General features: G+C 39.6%; 1 protein-coding gene across 3 annotated transcripts in view; it reads left to right on the top strand.

Annotated features, from left to right (window-relative positions):
• Positions 1 to 2,639: 2,639 nt before the first annotated feature.
• The window catches only part of unc5b (unc-5 netrin receptor B), a 75,502-nt gene continuing 59,767 nt past the window's right edge, over positions 2,640 to 18,374 (top strand). For all 3 annotated transcript variants that reach the window (XM_081616273.1, XM_081616272.1, XM_081616271.1), the window contains exon 1: positions 2,640 to 3,376. In XM_081616273.1, the coding sequence (XP_081472399.1) occupies positions 3,292 to 3,376 (85 nt within the window). In that variant the 5' untranslated portion in view covers positions 2,640 to 3,291. The remainder of the gene's footprint in view (positions 3,377 to 18,374) is intronic.

Raw genomic sequence — 18,374 nt, 5'->3', positions numbered from 1 at the left:
CATGTGATCTAGTTGTGCTAAATGTGCAGGGTGGAAAAAATCAAGGATGACATGTTAGAGCTGGAGAAGTGGCTGAAAGCAGAAGTCTGTATTTTTAAATAGATTTTATTTTAAGCAAAGAACTTATTTATAAATAAATACTCCAGATCAGCTTTCTCTGAAACAAATGAAACCGATAGAAATATATATGAAGAACCTTGAAGCATAAAAGATAAAAACGAGCTACGAAACAAACACATTTTTACAAAAAACTCAATTTTATTGTAACATTTCCAGACTGCACATATCAGATATGTAGTCTTGATGTTTACAGCTAAGAGTGAAAGAAAAATACTAACCGGAGATGAAAGGTGGAAGAAAACATAATCACAAACTGTGGCTTGCACAGACACGCAAACAAAAAACAAATTTGCAGCTCCGCCAGTGAAATTTGTTTCAGACGCAAACTGCAAACTCTGTTTCACACATGATGTTGCTCCTGCTTTGACTGTAAGGATCTCTCTGTCTGTCACTCACCGCCTCTCTAGGTAAGATAAAAACTTTTTAGAATAATGAACCTACAATTTGTAGGTTTGAGCAGACGTTCAAAGCTCAGTGTTCCTTGGTCTTCTCGATGCTGTTAATGTTCTCCAAGAAATCGCTGAGGCCTTCAGAGAGCAGCTGGATTTATACTGAGACGGATTACATACAGCTGGACTATATTTAGAGGTGGAGAGTAGCCAATGATATAATTTAAGTAGAGGTAAAAAGTAGCCGTCCGAGAAATTACTCAAGAGTATAAAAGTATTCTTTGAAATACGTTTGAAATCAGTTTTAAAATGATGTCATCAGGCAGACAAAATTATAGCTGTGTGTAAATTATGGTATTTTAAGAGCTAAAATACAAAAGTCAATGCAAATAAGTAAAATAATTACAAAATAACAAATCTAAACAGATTTTTTTTTTCCCCAAAAGCTGATTATAATATGAAACGTACTGTAACAAACCAATACTTACGTAAGGTAATGTATATATGTGCGTTAGGACAGATTATATTTCTTCCAGTGATATAATGCTTACTGTCTTTCCTTTTAACGTAGAACGGAAAAACACATGAGAACAATAAAACTTGTGTAGGAACAAGATGTCTCACATTAACAAACTATGCGTTTCTGTGTCTCATGCATTTTGGGTTCAAATACGTTTATTTGTTTATTTTATCCAATGAAATGACTCACATTGGGTAGAGTGTTCAGATAGTTTCCTCAAGTAAGAGCAGTAATAAATTAGTTTAATTAAAAGTAAAACTTACAGTAATACAACTATGGCAAAACTTTATTTGAAGGGGTGTGCAAAAGACTGGCACTGACATAAACATGACATACCGTCATGAACATGAAGGAGTCTTCATGAATAAGTGTCTTTCAGTAAATAATGACACTTTAATGCAAATTTGCATTAAAAGTTGCATTAAAAGTGTCCACTCAGCATTATTTGGTAAATAATGACTTTATGCAAAGTAGCATTAAAACTTACATTAAAAGTCAATTAAAAGAGTCAACTTTGCATGAAACGTGTCGTTATTTACTGAATGACATTCATAAAGACTCTTTCATGTTCATGACAGATGTTATGTTTATGACAGTATAATGTCAGTCTCATGAACACCGCTTCAAAAAAAAGTGTTACCAAACGACTATAGGTTTTGTTTTTCAAAACATTACTCAAGTAAATGTAACTAGTTTCTACCTGCCTCTGACTGTATTCACTAAATCTCATTACTTTTGAGAGCTGCACTGGATTTTATTTAGGGGCAGCAAACAAAAAGAGGCTGAAAACAAACATGACAACATTTAGGATTTGTATTTGAGAAACAAAAACAAAAAAACCAATTGAAACAAACAGGATTTTTGTCATGATTATATAAAATACATTTTAATAATAATAATAATAATAATAATAATAATAATAATAATAATAATAATAATAATAATAATAATAATAATAATAATAATAAAAGGACAAAGTACAAAAAGAACCATCACTAAGACAGACGATGCTCTTTTTTTCTCCATCCTCTGTCCTCTGCGTGGAGCCACTTTTAGACGCAGCCTTATAGAAAAACGACTTCCACAGAGACGCGTGGCAGTGCTGGAGATCAAGTCACCTCTGGTCTCCCCTGCAGATGGTCTCATTTATGAGAGGGTGCTCTCTTGTGGCCACTGAGAGTAAAATATGACCCACGCTTGGATTGACAGGAAATATCCCACTCTCAAAGTCAAAAACGTGGGCTGCTAGATAGATAGATAGATAGATAGATAGATAGATAGATAGATAGATAGATAGATAGATAGATAGATAGATAGATAGATAGATAGATAGATAGATAGATAGATAGATAGATAGATAGATAGATAGATAGATAGATAGATAGATAGATAGATAGATAGATAGATAGATAGATAGATAGATAGATAGATAGATAGATAGATAGATAGATAGATCTGCGCATTTAAATCTATCTGCGCGCTCTCACCCCATGCTCTCTCTCTCTCTCTCTCTCTCTCTCTCTCTCTCTCTCTCTCTCTCTCTCTCTCTCTCTCTGTCTCTCTCTCTCTCTCTCTCTTCATCTTATTTCCTCCTCTCCTGCTACTACAGTGCACCTTCACTTGTTCAGCCCTCAGTCTGAGAGGAGGAGGATGATGATGACATGTGATTGGCCAGGCGGGGACTGGTAGTCCGGGGGTTGGCACTGCGAGGCTTTTCGTTGCTCCCGGTGTTCATGTTTACACCTTTGCTGACCGGGACGAGAGGAGACGCGGCACGCCGGGGTCCGGTGGACAAACTCGGAAGTAAAAGTCTTTGGGTTATTATTATTTTTGCTGGAACCTGTCAGCGTTTTATCTTTTGCGCTTCTTTTTTGTTTTGTTTTGTTTTTGTTTTAGCATAACATTTTTTAATTTTTTTTGGCGCAGAACTGGAGTCGCTTTCGTTTAATTTCTCCGTCCAGCGCAGCGATGCGTCAAAGTTTTTGGTGACTCTCAGTGCATTTGTGCGCCAAGGGCTGGGAACCAGGTCAACCCAACCTGACAGATCCTGCCTTTAAGCATCGTGAAACCTCTAAAAAACAAACTTTTAATGCGAACGGAATTAAAGTTTGGGCGATGGATGCTTTTTAAACCAAAGGACAAGATTTACTCGCGTTTTTGTACAGTTGATGAACTCGAGGTTCGTTGAAGCCAACCTCATCCTGTGGGTAACGACCGTGCAGGACAGGAGCCCCCCTCGGTGCGGAGGCGCAGCCGGAAAAGATGCGCCCTCTTCGGATGCAGCGTGACCAAATTGCCGGTCCTTTGGTTCTTCTCCTGGTCTGTGGATTTGTGGCGTCTGGCACGGGTAAGTTTCAACTCACATGGCGAGACGCGCGCACAGCATCCAGCTGTGCTCACAAAGCGAGCATTTTAATCAGTTTGAAGAATTTAAATCGGAGTCATCCAGGTTACCTCTAAACCCCAGAGTGTTGTCTATGAAGGAGGGAAGCAGCGCGGGGGTCTGGGACCTCCTGCTTGGCGAGCGTTTTCTTTCTTTTCCACACAGCAAAGTCTCAGTGTTACAGTAAACCTGAGCTCAGAGCTCTCTTTTCTTCTTGGAGCGGAAAAATCAAAGTCCCCCGGTGCGCAGGGAGTAATTAAGGTTTTGCTCCATGCCTTCCTGGCCTCTCCACAGAGGAAAAAGCAAAGAAAAAGCCATGTGAAATGAAATAACACTTGACAAACTTTCTCATCCTCAATAAAAGATACATCTTTTAAGCACGGGTTGCTACATTTCCTGGGAACCCGCTTATGAAATCCTGAAGTTATCATTGTAAACTATTTATGCTTCTTCAATGTATTTTTCATCATGTTGGAAAGTTGCATTCAGAGTAGCTCAGACTGAGGAAGGGACAGGCTGGGATTTATAAATGAGTGACATGGACTGGCGTAAAGTTCTCACACTGTGATAACTTTGTGTAAAAATACCACAACATGACATTTTCTGTGTATGTATACACAGAAAATGAATCTAAACATTTTCATAATTGCTTTTTCCCCCCAACATCTTAAGGGCAACTACTATTTCCACTGCATCTAAAACATTTTAAATATTGTAATAATGTCATTATAATATTTTTTTATTTTATTTTGATGTTAAACAAAATTGTTGAAAAAACACAACTGGCTGCTTAACAAATACTTCTCAAAGCTTTCCAACTGTAGTTTAATAAGATGTTTATTTATTCAAAGTGTTGGGTGGCATTCACATAGTATGATGCTGCCACCATCATGTTGGTTTTAGCTTTCACAGAGGCATAGTTTGTCTTACTTTCTTTTTAACATCTTTTTAATTTGGAATGCAAACAAAATTTACAACAATTTGATTTTTGTAAAGTGTAGATAGCTTCTTTCAGCCAGCTGTCTGGAAGTGTGACAGCAGGAGGGTCAGAGGAAGGGGAGCATTCAGGCACTTTTCCTGACATCTCATCAATTTAAATGGTTGGATCAATGTTTTGGCACTAGTCTGTGAACATTAAAAAATAATTAAAATCTTGACACTGGTGATCAGCCCATCCCTGGTTGGACCATTTTGGTTTTGGAGCAGGCGTGTTGCCAGACATAAAACTAGACTTTAATAAAGTGCAAACCCCCAAATTTTCTTTTATATACAGTTTAACACAAAACTTGAATGGTTCAAATATTTTTTAGACTGCAAAAAACGTTACTAAAGATTTAAAAACTCAGATTTTAAGTCCATTTTCTTAATGTGTGACAATAACTTAAAACATATGTGAAACCTGAAAGCAGAACTGAGAAACATCTTTTTTAAATTAAGGTTATAAATGGCAGGTTTCAAATCTTCTTCACTTATCTACCTATTTGGAAATTAAAGCTAGAATTGACGTGAGAAAATTGCAGTTTGTATAAATAAACGCAACATTTGTTAACAGTTCAAAAGTTTCATCGTTCAGGTTGCCATAGAGTTCCCAGCCAGTCTGACCTGTAATTTTTTAAATTGGATGTTTGGATGCTTTGGTGTTTGCCGCAACCCCCAGTATGATACGTTTGGTGACTCCTATGTCAATGTAACACTCTGAGACTCCGACGTCATAGTAATGACTCTTTAAATCTCATTTCGGTTTAGCCTGTTTGCAGCCAAGTATAGAATCATCCTCCCCTCCCTTTGTCCGACCAGATTGAAAAACAAGGCCGAAATCAGAGGGTTTAGTGGATTGTGGATTAAGCGTGGCGTACAGTTGGTTAAAAAAAGAACAATGCAGCGTGCTTTGGGGGCAAAATCTTAGACGACTCTGAGAAACAAATCTGATCCTCTTTTTTTTTTTTTGCTTTTATAGTAGTAATCTTTTATAGAAATGTATACAGTCTCCCAAGATGTTCATAATTTTTTTAAAGGCCAATAAGATATCCCGGCTCATCAGCAGCACCACTACCACCTCTGCTGTCAATAGCTCCCAAGGTCCTTGTGGGTTTGTTATTCCCTGAAGCAGGGCAGAAAAGCAGCTTAGGTTTATTAAAGTTGTTAGCCATTCTGAAATCCTTTCATGAGAATTGTTGATAAAAAAAAATAAAAAAAACATAGGACTGCAGGGAATTCCGATTAGAGAACCAGATTAGGCATGGGCCGGTTACTGGTATCATACCACGGTTTAAAAAAATCAATGATTTCAAATATGCTTAAAAGTAAAATAAAAAATTGCATCTTGTCCTTCCAGATGTATAAAATCTCCATAAAAACTGGAGGAAGTGCCAGTTCCTCCAGTAGCACTTCCCCCTCCTTTGCCTGTTGCAGTGCACTGCCGGTCAGCTGTCTGAAAAGAAAGCCATGGCATACATAAAAAACATGGCCAGTGATGTGAAAACTAAAGGACCACCTCGCATTACTTTTATTACAGCCCATTTGTTTTGAAACTTCACTTGGCAAGCTGAGAACAAGCTCTGTTAAACAGTCTTCTATAGATAGTCATCTGAGACCAGCTTCTTAAACCTTGTAAAGACATAAACAGCATAAAAGTTTAATAGTTTGAGCAAGAGTGCAACAAAAGTAGCTGAATTAAGAGCATTTGTGTTTTTATTTGTGAATGAATGTTAAAAGAAAAGTTAAAGTCATAGTATTATAACTGTAATATGCCATGTTAATATGTTATAGGACTCTAGCAGGTGCAGGAATAATGTTGTCTATCCTAAGTAAAAGCACCTAAGTCACTCATTTTATTATTAAAACTTTGTATAAATATGCTTTATCATGCCATGGGAATCTCATGCTGATCTAAGCTTAGAGCACATGTAGAAGGAGGAGGGGGAGGAGGGTGAAGGAGACAATAGCACAGTGGGCACCAGTAAAGTTTCTGTCTGGGAGAGAGGAAGCCAGAGATATATTTATGGCAGTCATGATTGGATGGACGGATTGCATTTATCTTCTCTCCCATTGTGGGTAAACCTTTCCTCTGCTGCATCATCTCCCCACGATCCTGTCTCAGTTTCTCACCATTTTGTGGATCTGCTGAGCTTTTTACTTTAGAGCTTTTTTTTTCTGTGTTGACATATACATTAATTACCGTGTTGCCAGGAACACTTGTCTCGAGTTACTACCCTGATGTCCACTGTTTTTGCAGCGTGTGTGTGTGTGTGTGTGTGTGTGTGTGTGTGTGTGCGTGTGCGTGCGCGTGTGGGTGTGTGTGTGTGTGTGTGTGTGTGTACTGCTCCATTCAAGGCTTCATTATAAAACTGAAAGAAGAAAGGGATGTTTAGTTGGTGTCTTTAAGATGAATAGATTCCCAGCAGCACAATCAGAGGCAAACTCGTGAGCTTTGTTTAGTTTAGATGATTAAATCTTTTGGTAGTGTTCAGTAATTATTTACTTTATTCCGTTCTTTCACTGTTTTTAGCATTTTTTTATTAGTATTTAGTAGAGCCAGTTCGTTCTCGCTCTTTCATAGCCTGATAATAGAAAGGTAAAATATCAGCATTTAAAGAACTCCCATCTGCCAAGCCGTTTTAAAACAAAAGACAAAATTATCCCGAAGTTGACTTTTTAGATGGTCTTTAGCATCTCAGTGATTACTGCAGCCCAAGTTGAGTATGACCTCAAATCTTAAGATTTCCCAAGGGTGCCAAGATTCAAAAATCCAACATGTGCCAAAATAAAAGTCAGAATTTAAAAATAATAACATAGAGAGGAAAATACGTATCTGACGACAGTCTTGCTCTCGCTTGCTCTCTCACAGCCGATGAACCGCAGGCAGTTCTTGACATGTTTTAGAAAATGCTATGATCTTTAGAATATCCTGTTGCATTCAGTAACCATGGTGTTTTCACTGCAGCTTAGTATCTGATCAGGTCAGGATTGATCAGGCTGAAAATTGGACAATTTTGACTAGCAGCTGAATTTCTGGTACTTCTGTTCCCAACAGGTAAAGGATGAAGCAGGTGGAAGGGTCCAGACTGTAAGACAGCAGGGGAACGAGTGCGATTTAAATGGGCAGTCGGGTGTTGAGCATCAAAAAGCACAACATGTCAGACAATGAAAGAGAAATTCAACTTGCTTTCTCATTTGTGTCAAGTTTTGAAATCCTCTTCCCCACGAACAACGCTTGAAGCCTCTGGAGACTCTTGTTCTTTAATATTACATGCCAGCGTGTAAAAGGCTCTGAAATATTTGTGCCCTTGTTCTGTGGAGGGGTCAGGAGACTTCTGCAACTTTCAGACTTCCAGAGCGTGTGGTTTATATTCACGGGAAGGAAGGAATGTGACAACAAAGCTTACCTTGAGCAGATACCTAAGTAGATTTGGCTTCAAAGACACTCAACAGATTGAGATGTCAGATTAGATTCGAGTGTGTCTGAAACATGTAGTCATAACAAAAGTGCTGTCGGGCCGTTGCATCTGCAGAGATTTGGACAGGTGGTTGGGCAGCGCGGATAAGCAGCTCTCTGCGAACCAGGCCGGATCCGCGGGCCAGTTCTGCTTGCACACCAAGCCGGACCGCATTCCGTCCTGAGGCAGTGCATTAGTTTTATGGCCGTCAGGCGGCAGGGGAAGGGAAGGCTGGCCAGCCCCTGCCCTCTCTGCTGTATTATTCATATGTGCAAAGTGGTCTTTTTTAATATTTAAAATGTGCTTATGATGCTCAAATTCTTGAAATCTGAGATGGCAAAAGAGAAAGAGGTGGGAGGGGAGCCGCCGCTGAGTTCTCCTTAGAGTAACTGACACGGATGGCTGCAGGAGGTGGTGAAGGATTTTTAAAGTCCTAGTCCACATTTATAAACTGTGTCGTCTGAGCAAGAGAACCAATCGCAGCTGGGAGCTATTAGAGATGATGCCCTTGAGCTGAATAACAAAAAATTTATTTAGGATGATGTTTTCAGTCTTTAGGCAAACATGGCAAAAAAAAAAGAGGAACAGGAAGAGAAATGGGTCTGTGAGAAAGACATTGAAAGACTAATCACAGGGCAAGGCTTTTAAATATTCTTTATGGGGAAAATGCTGAAGAAGAAAACTATAGCAGTAGCATTCAAGCATCATTAAACCTCTGGCACAAGCCAGACTCAGAGGTACTAAGATGGGGGGAGGTGGGAAAAAAAAGATGGAGAAGCATTCAATGTGCACAGAAACTAAGTTATTGCTAGCAACATCAGGAGAAACAGTAGTTAAAAAGAAAGATATTGTTGAGAAGGGAGGTGGGGGGTTGAAAGTGAAAAGAGACACACAAATCTACCAAGAGGATGTTTTTATTAAGGCTCTTATCGATGGAAAGAGCTTGCAGTATTAAGAGCAGACATGTTTAATGCTTTGCCAATACGGTGCATGTTAGACGATGCTATAAATCTGCAGCAAACAGCAAAGGGCTCTGTAAGAGAGCAAAACAACAAGGTAAATGGGAGAGGGAGCTGACTATGAAGAGTGGGAAGTGAAATTACAGTTGTAGTTGAAGAAAGGCTTTGAGCTGATACTGTCGTGGCTGAGAGATAGCTTCAAGCACGAGCCACTGTTTCTTCTGCAGAGATAGTAACTTAAAGTATTTATAGTGATTTAATCTTTTTGGTTTAACTGTCTTGTTTGTCTCAGACTAGAGGGACTCCTAAAATGTGTCCCAGGTTTGAGTCAGTATTAAATTGTCAGAGTATAATAATATTCTGTAAGAATAACAGTTTCACATTATCATAGTATTCACAGAAGAAGTATGTGTGAAAATGAGCAAAATCTGAAATTAAAACTCATTGCATTTTGAATACTCCACAGGTTCAGACATGGAGCTGTGATAGTGTTGTGCCCAGAGTCTGACCATGTCCATGTATATGATGGAGGAATGCATGTGGAGGGCTCAGCCTAAATGCCTCTGCAGTAATCCAGATTATGCTGAAATAATGTTTTCCGTAGCTGTTTTGGGGTCGTTCATCAACCGCCCTATATGTGTTGAAAGAGAAATTCGGACCTGTTTAATCACATAGACTTCAAATAATTTCCATAAATACCCTCTAATTTTTTTAAAGTTATTTTATAAAGACTGCATCCCACCTTGTGACTTTCAAAAAGTGTCTTTTTTTTAAACAGTTTTTCTCTCAGTGTCAGTGGGGGCTTCAGTTTGCTTTTGGTTTCTTTTGTCACTTTTGTTTTGCACTTTTAAGTCACTGACATGTTGCTTAAAGGCTCTGTTTTGATTTGTCTTCTCGTATCTCTATTTATTCTCTGTTTAGTTCCTGTTTCCTGGTGTTTTCAGCTCATACAGTTTTCCTCCAGTTCTCCCACAGCTGCACCCTGTTGTTAATTAGACTCACCTGTTTGTCATCTGGTAATCACCACCCCAGTTGTTTGTTGGATGGATGGATGGATGGATGGATAGTTTCAGTGACAGATGGGAGTTGAGTTTCTGCTCTGCCAGCAGGACGGGGTACCCCCTTCCCTTCCATCACGCCCTGTGGGGGCAGATTGGGTGGAGCCGACATGGAGACATGAAGAAAACCTCTGTGGGGTTCCATTGTACTTTAGATGAATAGGACACTCCAAAGGGCTTTTTCTGCCCCCTTTGTGTGGAGTAAAGAGGGACAGCAAGAGAACACACACACACTCCTTCACAACTTCACCAGGATTTCACAACTTCCTTTTATCTGCTTTCAAAAGGTGTGTCACTATTGCCCAACAATTCATGCAAGTTAAACTTGTTTGAGCTGAAAATGTCTGATTCTCTCGACGATTCATATGCTAAACCAAGCTTGGTGACATCGAATGTTAAGAAGACAGCAGCCTCCCACACATGCTTGCATACACCCACTGTGGTTTCTGCGAACCAGACCCACGTCCCGTTATGAAGAGGTACCGTTTGTGTGTCTAATACTGGCAGACCTGCTTGGCCGCCGGGAGGAAAAAGTGAGTTAGCGCTGGAATTTTCATTTAAAGATTTCAGTGGCACTCGGAGCGTCGTGACCAATAGGATCTGGATTCTCTGCGGGGGATCCAGCCAGATCCAGAGCAACCACTTTTACCCTAAGTCGGCACATACACATGTTGTAAAAGCCATAGCAGTGAGGACCAGAGATCGGAGACTGTGTCAGCTCCTGATTGGCCGCTCTCTGGTCCAGCTCTCTGCGTGTCTCCTCGTCTTAAAAGAGGGTTTTTCAGAACATATAGATTCCCCTCATCCTCTTAGTTGAGGTTTTTATTTTGTCTTCAAAGGGCCAAGTCATCTCTGAGACCACAGTCTGTTAATGCTTTTGTGTGTGTGTGTGAGTCAGTGTGTTATTTGGGCTTGGATAACTGCAGGAAAATATATCTAAGGCTGTGTTGTTATTGCCGTTTACATCAGTGGAAAAAATGTGCTGCACTAATAAAGACAGCAATTTTAAATGGATAGTTCAGGATTTTTAAAGTGAGGTTCGGCTAAGTGGTTATGTGCACTTAATATGTTACATCACTCTCTTGGTATTTTCATTTAGTATAAATTCAGATTTGTTGGTCCCAGAGGCTGGAGCTAACATTTAGTCCCAAAAGGGGCCAAGAACAGAGTGGACTTCTATTTCAACCACATCATAGCAGCTACAGGAATTATCTTTTGCAAACCTTTCCACATTGGCATGTAAACAGAAGTCAGTGGATATTAGAACAATAAATGGAGGCAGTGTACTAGCAATCTTTTGTAGATGAACCATAAACTGTCAACATTGTTTAGTGTTTACAATCAAAGTAGATACAAAATACAAAACGCGGCCGCATTGAGGGCAAAGTCCTCTATAGATGGGTTGCGCTTTACCCCTGCACCACCACAGTTCCCAGTTTCCATCAAGTTTTATGCACATTTTGAAGTATCTTGTTAGAAACAGTTGCTAGAAAAGGCAAATTTCCAAAAAGAAAGCAACTTTAGTTTTGCAAAAGAGCTTCTATGCTTTCTTGAGATGGTTTTTGAGTTTTACAAAAAAGAGTTAATGAGCAAAACGGGACATGAAAACACATTTCCTGAATTAGTTCTGACATGGCAAACTTTTCCATCCACTGGTGGGTTTCTGCATTACAAAAGGCACTAAATTAAGCAACATTTTTAAAGCCAAACTTTCAGCACGGAGATGAGAATTCTCCATCTTTGTGGTTCCTGCTAGTTTTCAACTTCTGCGTTTATTCTAGAGATTTGTACTATCAACTTCTGCTGAAATTAAAATCTGTTTGAATCGCTCCAAATCAGTAGATTGAAACCCGTCCAATTCACATTTCTTCATGTATTTTTTTTTATTTATTTTTTTGACATTTCAAATGTTTGCTTAGAATTCGCATGACAGTCAGATGGAAACACAGCTACTGATTCTGAAGACAAATAACTTTAGCTCTTCTTCCCTCTGTGGCATCTTCTAAAAGTCGTGTTGCCCAACTTGTCATTGCTTACACATGGTGATCAGGCGACACTGATTAGGAAAACCTTGTAGTTTTGAGTTTTCGCTGGCCAGGTCAAATCAATTTCAGCCACCTGTTGCATCTCGATGTTTAAGAAAACTCTGCTTTGGAAATGAAGGACTAATCCTTTCTCTAGTGTTTTTTTTTTTTTTTTTTTTTTAACAATTTCTCACACAAAGCTACAACCCTTAAAATCAATATTAATTTACCACTGTCATAACTCATTTCTTCTTCCCTCAGTTTCATGAAACTCTAATGGGCATATATGCATAGCTTTGTATCCTCACGTATGCCAACCTCTGTCGTCCATCTCTTTCACTCCATCATAATTTTTTTCAGTAAGAGTTTGGGAATTGCTCTTTAGAAGGCAGCGTGAAAAATCCCATTTTTCTGGGTGTAACGCTTATTAGGGTCCCATCTGCCCTTGAGGTACTCATGAATGCGGGGAGGTGTCTGGGTTGTCGAGGAAGGGCAGAAGAGGGGAGTCCGAGGGGGGGGGGCTTTGTCATTCCTGTGTGTAAGTGGATGTGGGAGCCACTGGGGGGGCTCATGCGAAGTGTGATCAGTCTCTTAACGCTGCAGAGTGCACACTGAGCAGCTGGTGTGTTTAAAGCAGGGGAATGACACACAGACCTCCCTGGAGAGAGGGCCATGCATGTGCACACCTCTGGCAAAAGAAAGAAGACGGAAATTTTTTAGCGCCCTTAGTCTTTGTGGCACGCAGCTAAGCAACAGCAGGACTTTCAGATCATTTACTTTTTTTCCTTGCTTGGCTTTAAAATTAACTCGAATTATGTCTATTCTATGTATTAGTGAGTGTAGGTGTGTGCAAGAAGGAAAGGGGCACTGCTTTGATGGATTGTGTGTGATTGGCTGCATGTCAGATGGCTGCTACTCTGTGATTTAATGTAGTGCTTGTTGTGGAGCCAAAGCATCATGTTTGTCTCTTAAGCTCATTGTCCCTGTCTGTTCAGGGCGTTGATCTGCTACTTAATCAGAGGCTGGAAAGCGCGCGGTTAAACTCTTGTTGACTCTTCTGCTTTTTTTTTTTTAACTTTCTTTTTTTCTATTTTCACCCAGAAATACACTAATCAGTTGGCAGGTGATCAAAATTGGCCAATTTTTCCTTGATTGGCTCTGATACATGATCTGCGGCTTAATTAGTTAAAAACATCTGAGTACATTTTTTATTTATTAAATGCATAACAACAAAAAAAATCCATTATTAGTTAACAAATGCAACATTTAACATTTTAAATGAGATTCCAGGAATCTGATCACCTTGAGTGAAAACAACCCAGAGTCATGTACAAACAAATGTCAACTCTAAATAATCTAATTGCTCCAAATAGAATCAAATAAAATAAAAATAAACCCTTCATTTGTCCCTTAGTGTGTGTGTATACTTGTGTTCCCTTAATAACGGTTATGGATGGCATCCCTAGAGGATGATGCTGCCACCACCATGCTTTTGAAGATTGATACAATAACTCTCCTTTAGATGTTACATCCCTGGTCAAAGTTGGACTGAGAAAATTTGAAATCAGCATTGGTCTGGAAAAGCCTAATCCATGCATCTCTACCATTTTACCTTCTTTCAGCTTCTCTTAAACCTTTTCCCATTTTTTGATCCTTTAAGATCTTGTGTAGAAAAAAAGTCTGCTATGCAAAATATAGAGCTTCATCCTCTGAGTATAAGCAGATGCATACAAACAGCCACAGTTGCGGCAATAATCCCCATTTCTGAGCAAACACTCTTGGAACCATAGCAAAGAGCAGCGTGAAAGAACGGGATCTGGCCTCATCCACTCTTTAATTCCTCCACCCATCTTCAGCTTTGGGACCTAATTCTTACTTCTCCTCTCCATGCTCTGACTGGGAGCAAACACAGAAAAAAAAGACTTCCTTCTCACTTGGATTCAGGTCTTAATCAAGGGTTGACAAGCATGTCTTTGGCTTGTGTTTGGTGTGTGTGTGTGTGTGTGTGTGCTTCACATTGATGGGGAAACAAACTGAATTACTCAGGTATCACTCCGTTTTTCTGCTCGGGTCACAAAGGGGTCGTACTCTCTCTCTCAATCAGTCTGCTCATACCGACGCGCCGCTTCTTCGCTCTTCTGGCAGCTCTTCGGATTGCGCAGAAGGAATCCTGTTGTGGTCACCATGCAAAGCGTCATGCATCAGCCGCTGTGGAGTAAAGAGCCATTTGTGCAAAGCAGAGGGATGAGAGATCTCATATAATGTGGCAGATGTACCTGCATGTAATTAAGGCTAGATTTAAGTGTCGGAGCAAACATGCGCATTGAGTGTGTCAGCGGGTGTGTGTTTCAAGCCTCTTACCTGCTGCTGACCAGATGGGCTCTGCAGACGACCTCACGCTCACCTCTTTTCCCCTCCGCTCTGCTTAGATTAGCTGAGCCGAAGTAAGACGCAGGCATCGTGGTGGACATACGAAGCCCACCACCCCCCACTGCAACGGCCAGTCCCTCCCCACACACACATGCACAAACAAATGCAGAGCACATATGCAGACCTCATTCTTCACATTAGATATTTCAGATGACAATATGTTGTTTGTGCGTATGCATTCCTTTGAGTGTGTGCGCGTGTGTGTGTGCAGCACAGTCTGCTGTTTATGGGGATTATGAAAGCAGATGGACAGACATGCTGACTGGTGAGGGTTCATTAACTCTGGGTGTCTCTATTCTGACTCTCGTGCTGCTGTTACTTAGGCTCAGCTCACAACTAGTTCAGCAGCCAGAACGTGTGTGTGCGTGTGTGTGCGTGTGTGTGCGCGCGTGCGTGCGTGTGAGTGTGTGTGTGCGTGTGGGGGTGAGTGTGTGTGTGTACTTATTCAGCTATCCTATTTAGTCCATTACTGGCATATTTAATAAACTACTGAAGACCAATCGGCCATATGGGGACCAAAATCTGGTCCTGATATAGTGGACCCCCTTTAATATAGGTTTAGAGGTAAGGTGTGAATTAGGTTTTGGTTAAGATCAGGGTTAGCTGTATACTAGTAATTGTGAGGTTTAGGGAAAATGTCTGGTTTAGTCATTAAATGCATTAAATGCAGTTACTAAAATGAATGGAAGTCAATACAAAGTCCTAATATGGGTAGAAATAGAGAGGAATTATAGGTATTTATTGGCTATTCAGAATGAGCTTGAAAATTCTGCTTGATTGGTTAAACTATTGTTCCTGCACAATATTATGCTGCGTTCCACTGTTAATTGAAATTCTGACATCACAATTGGAAACATCCATTGGAGCAACTTCTGAAGTCTGGAAAATTGGTAACATCTCCAATTATCCCCAGTTATTTATTTATTTATTTATTTGTGGGTGGATGGATGGATGGATGGATGGATGGATGGATGGATGGATGGATGGATGGATGGATGGATGGATGGATGGATGGATGGATGGATGGATGGATGGATGGATGGATGGATGGTTTGACTTCTTATCCAGATCAGAAAAAATATTTGACCTCCCTAATTTTCCATAGTTTTTCTGCTTATTTCCATTCAAATTAAATGTTTTTCCCGAGCTCCCCTGTTTTATAAACCAGAATTATTTCTAAAAAATAAAAAGCAGCAGGTGAAGCACACTTCATCCCATCAAGCCACAGGCAGCAGAGAAGCTTTACTCTGGGGTGACCCAGCATCTTGAGGCCGGGGAGCGTCTCCGCAGCATTCTTCCGCTCTGCTAAGGGAGATGAATAGTTACAGCGGATCATTAAACACAAAGCATTGTCTCCCTTTCTATGGCTTCAACCTTCACACTACAGCCAGCTCTCATCCTCATCTTCTGTGGCTTAATTAAAGGAACATGGATCACGTAGGGACAGACAGACGCAAACCTGTGGAGAGGCAGACAGGCAGACAGGCAGACAGACGGGCTGGCAGATTCCTGGACAGATGGGTTGTTTGGAGCTCCTCTGAGGCCTCACAGCTATCAGACTCAGACAAATTGAGAGCTAGAGGCGTGACCAGAAGTAAGAACGTCAGTGGGGGACAAAATAAAATAAAAAATCAGAATGCTGATAACACAGTGATTAATCATTCATTTTACAAAAAGAAAAATGGTCTTTTTGATGATATTGAATCTTTGTTGTTCCAAATGAAAGTGGCAAGCGCTCACTGCCTTCACTTCCTTAGAATGCGTTAATGATAATTAGTCAACAAAGCAGAAGAAAAAATGTAAGAAAAAATCATCTTTCATATCCCATTTTTGTCTGATAAAACACTAAGGCAAAGAAGCCCACACCAGAAGCATTACATCATAAATCACATTTATTTTTAATCAAAACATCTCTAGAAGTGGCTTGATGCCACATGTAGGACAGTCGCCAGGACATGTTGGCGGGCTCATTGTAACCAATAAAAGAATTAGCACAGCATTTGCATAAGCATTTATCATTATTATTGCTTAAATTCATTTATCTGTTGCACTAGTACATTCAACAATTCTCATCTTGGGGCACTTCACAAAACAAATATGCCCATCCGTGTGTAAACATATAAAATCCCATTCAGTTCTTTTTTTTTTCTCAATTCAACTGGACTATTGATTTAATTGATTACATACAAATAATTCAATTCTAATACACTTCAGCTGAATACAGTTGATCATATCAAGCCAATTTGAGCATAAAGATACCCAAGTGATTACATCATGTTATTGACTATGCAGCAAAAATAAAACACGGATACACCGGAGCAGATACACTTTGTGTAAAAAAAAAAACAAGTTAATGGGGCCAGTATTAATTTCATTGACTTTGTCTAGGAAAAAGACACTTTTAAACACTGAAGTACTAGCCCAGGAGTACTCTGTAGAAAATCTAGGAGAGTATGCAAAGATAATAGCAGTAATATCAGGAATCAAAGATAAAATCTCAATCAACTAGTAAGGAGTTGTTTCTATGACACGGTGTGTCACGGTTGTCACTTAGTTGACAAAGTTTGTGGTAAGAATATTTTGTTCAAAGGTTTTGTGCAAGAAAGACAGACTAGCTAACCAGAAACACACCTGGTCAGGAGTACTTTCTACAGAAATAAAAAGCAGCAGAGTAAACACACTGGGTTAATGACAACAAAAGCTCAGTCTGAACGCACCCAGAAGAAGCACACAGCCTTAAACAAAAGCATGGAGGGGAAATCAAGCAATTAGCAGCAATATCCCACTCAGTAGATCCGCCCCGTGACACACCCTTACACAAAAGCCCTAAGGAAGTATTAGTTTCTGTGGGAGGAAAACAAAAGAGGTAACACAAAGTTAATGACAGTCAATAGCTAAAGAGGCAAACTAAAGTCAGTATACTGACTTTGGTATACCACTGAGCCAAGTTTACTTTCTATGGAAAGAAAAAGACCAAGAACACAGAAGTTGTTGGCAAAGTTAGTGCTAACTATATATCTGCCAATGGCATCATCCAGGAAAGAGAGGCAGCTATATATTAAAGCACTGATACTTGGAGTCTTTCTACAAGAAAGAAAAGTAAGAAAACGACAAAGTTAATGGCAAGAATAAATTCTTTGATTGCTTTGGCTCAAAAGAGAGACAGTTAATAGGTGTACCTTCTATAGAAAACAAACTAAGTATTCAAAGTCATTGGCAGCAGTAAGAGCAGGAGAAATATCTGTATGTCCTGCAGAAGTTTAAGCTTAAGTCTGAATTAGTCGAACTGTAGGAGTTACTGACAAGGAAGAGCCACAAAAACTAGGCAAAATGTTTGTTGTGTATTACGCGTCCTTGGCATAAGTTCATAGAGAAAGAAAACAGTTTGAACAGATTGTACATAGATATGTAATTATGCAACTCCATGGCAACTCTCTCCTGTGAAAAAAATGAAATTTGCACTTGGCTTGTGTCGGATGAAAAATGGTACTAATCACTCTCTCGAAACGAGCCGCAAGAAGCATCTTATGCTGCATTCACACTCAGGTTTTATTAAAAATGGCTTCCTAAAATGAAGATTAGGACAGTTAAAACGAGATTAACTTCACTGGTGTTACATTATTTCATTAAATTATTTCACCTCTGTTTGTGTATAACTCACAGAAAGTGGGAACAATATTCTATAATTGTCATGAAACAAATTTATTGTAATTTTATTGATAAATGTTACACACTGCGGTTATTATGCGTCTGGGTTTTCTAAACCAACAGCAACAACAACAATAACAAGAAAAAAAAACAATTTCAAGACCTACAGCACCCATCCCATTAACGAGTGAGTGGATATAAAAAGCCTTTCTCTTGTGTAGCACTGAAAAAAAGATTTTAAATACAGTGTTCAATACGTTTTGGATGATTATCTGCCTGACTTATTTATTATTAGATCAGGTGACAAAGTTTACATTTAAAATTCATGTAGAGGTAGATTTTGCAAAGAGACGCAGGCCCACAGAATCACACATCCTCTTCTTTACTTAACAGAATGTATCTTAAAA

This window comes from Poecilia reticulata, chromosome 15 (assembly GCF_904066995.2).
Source record: "Poecilia reticulata chromosome 15, P_reticulata-male-v2, whole genome shotgun sequence".
Taxonomy (NCBI): domain Eukaryota; kingdom Metazoa; phylum Chordata; class Actinopteri; order Cyprinodontiformes; family Poeciliidae; genus Poecilia; species Poecilia reticulata.
The sequence above is the reverse complement of the archived record's forward strand: the minus strand, read 5'-3'. Positions and strand labels throughout refer to the sequence as shown.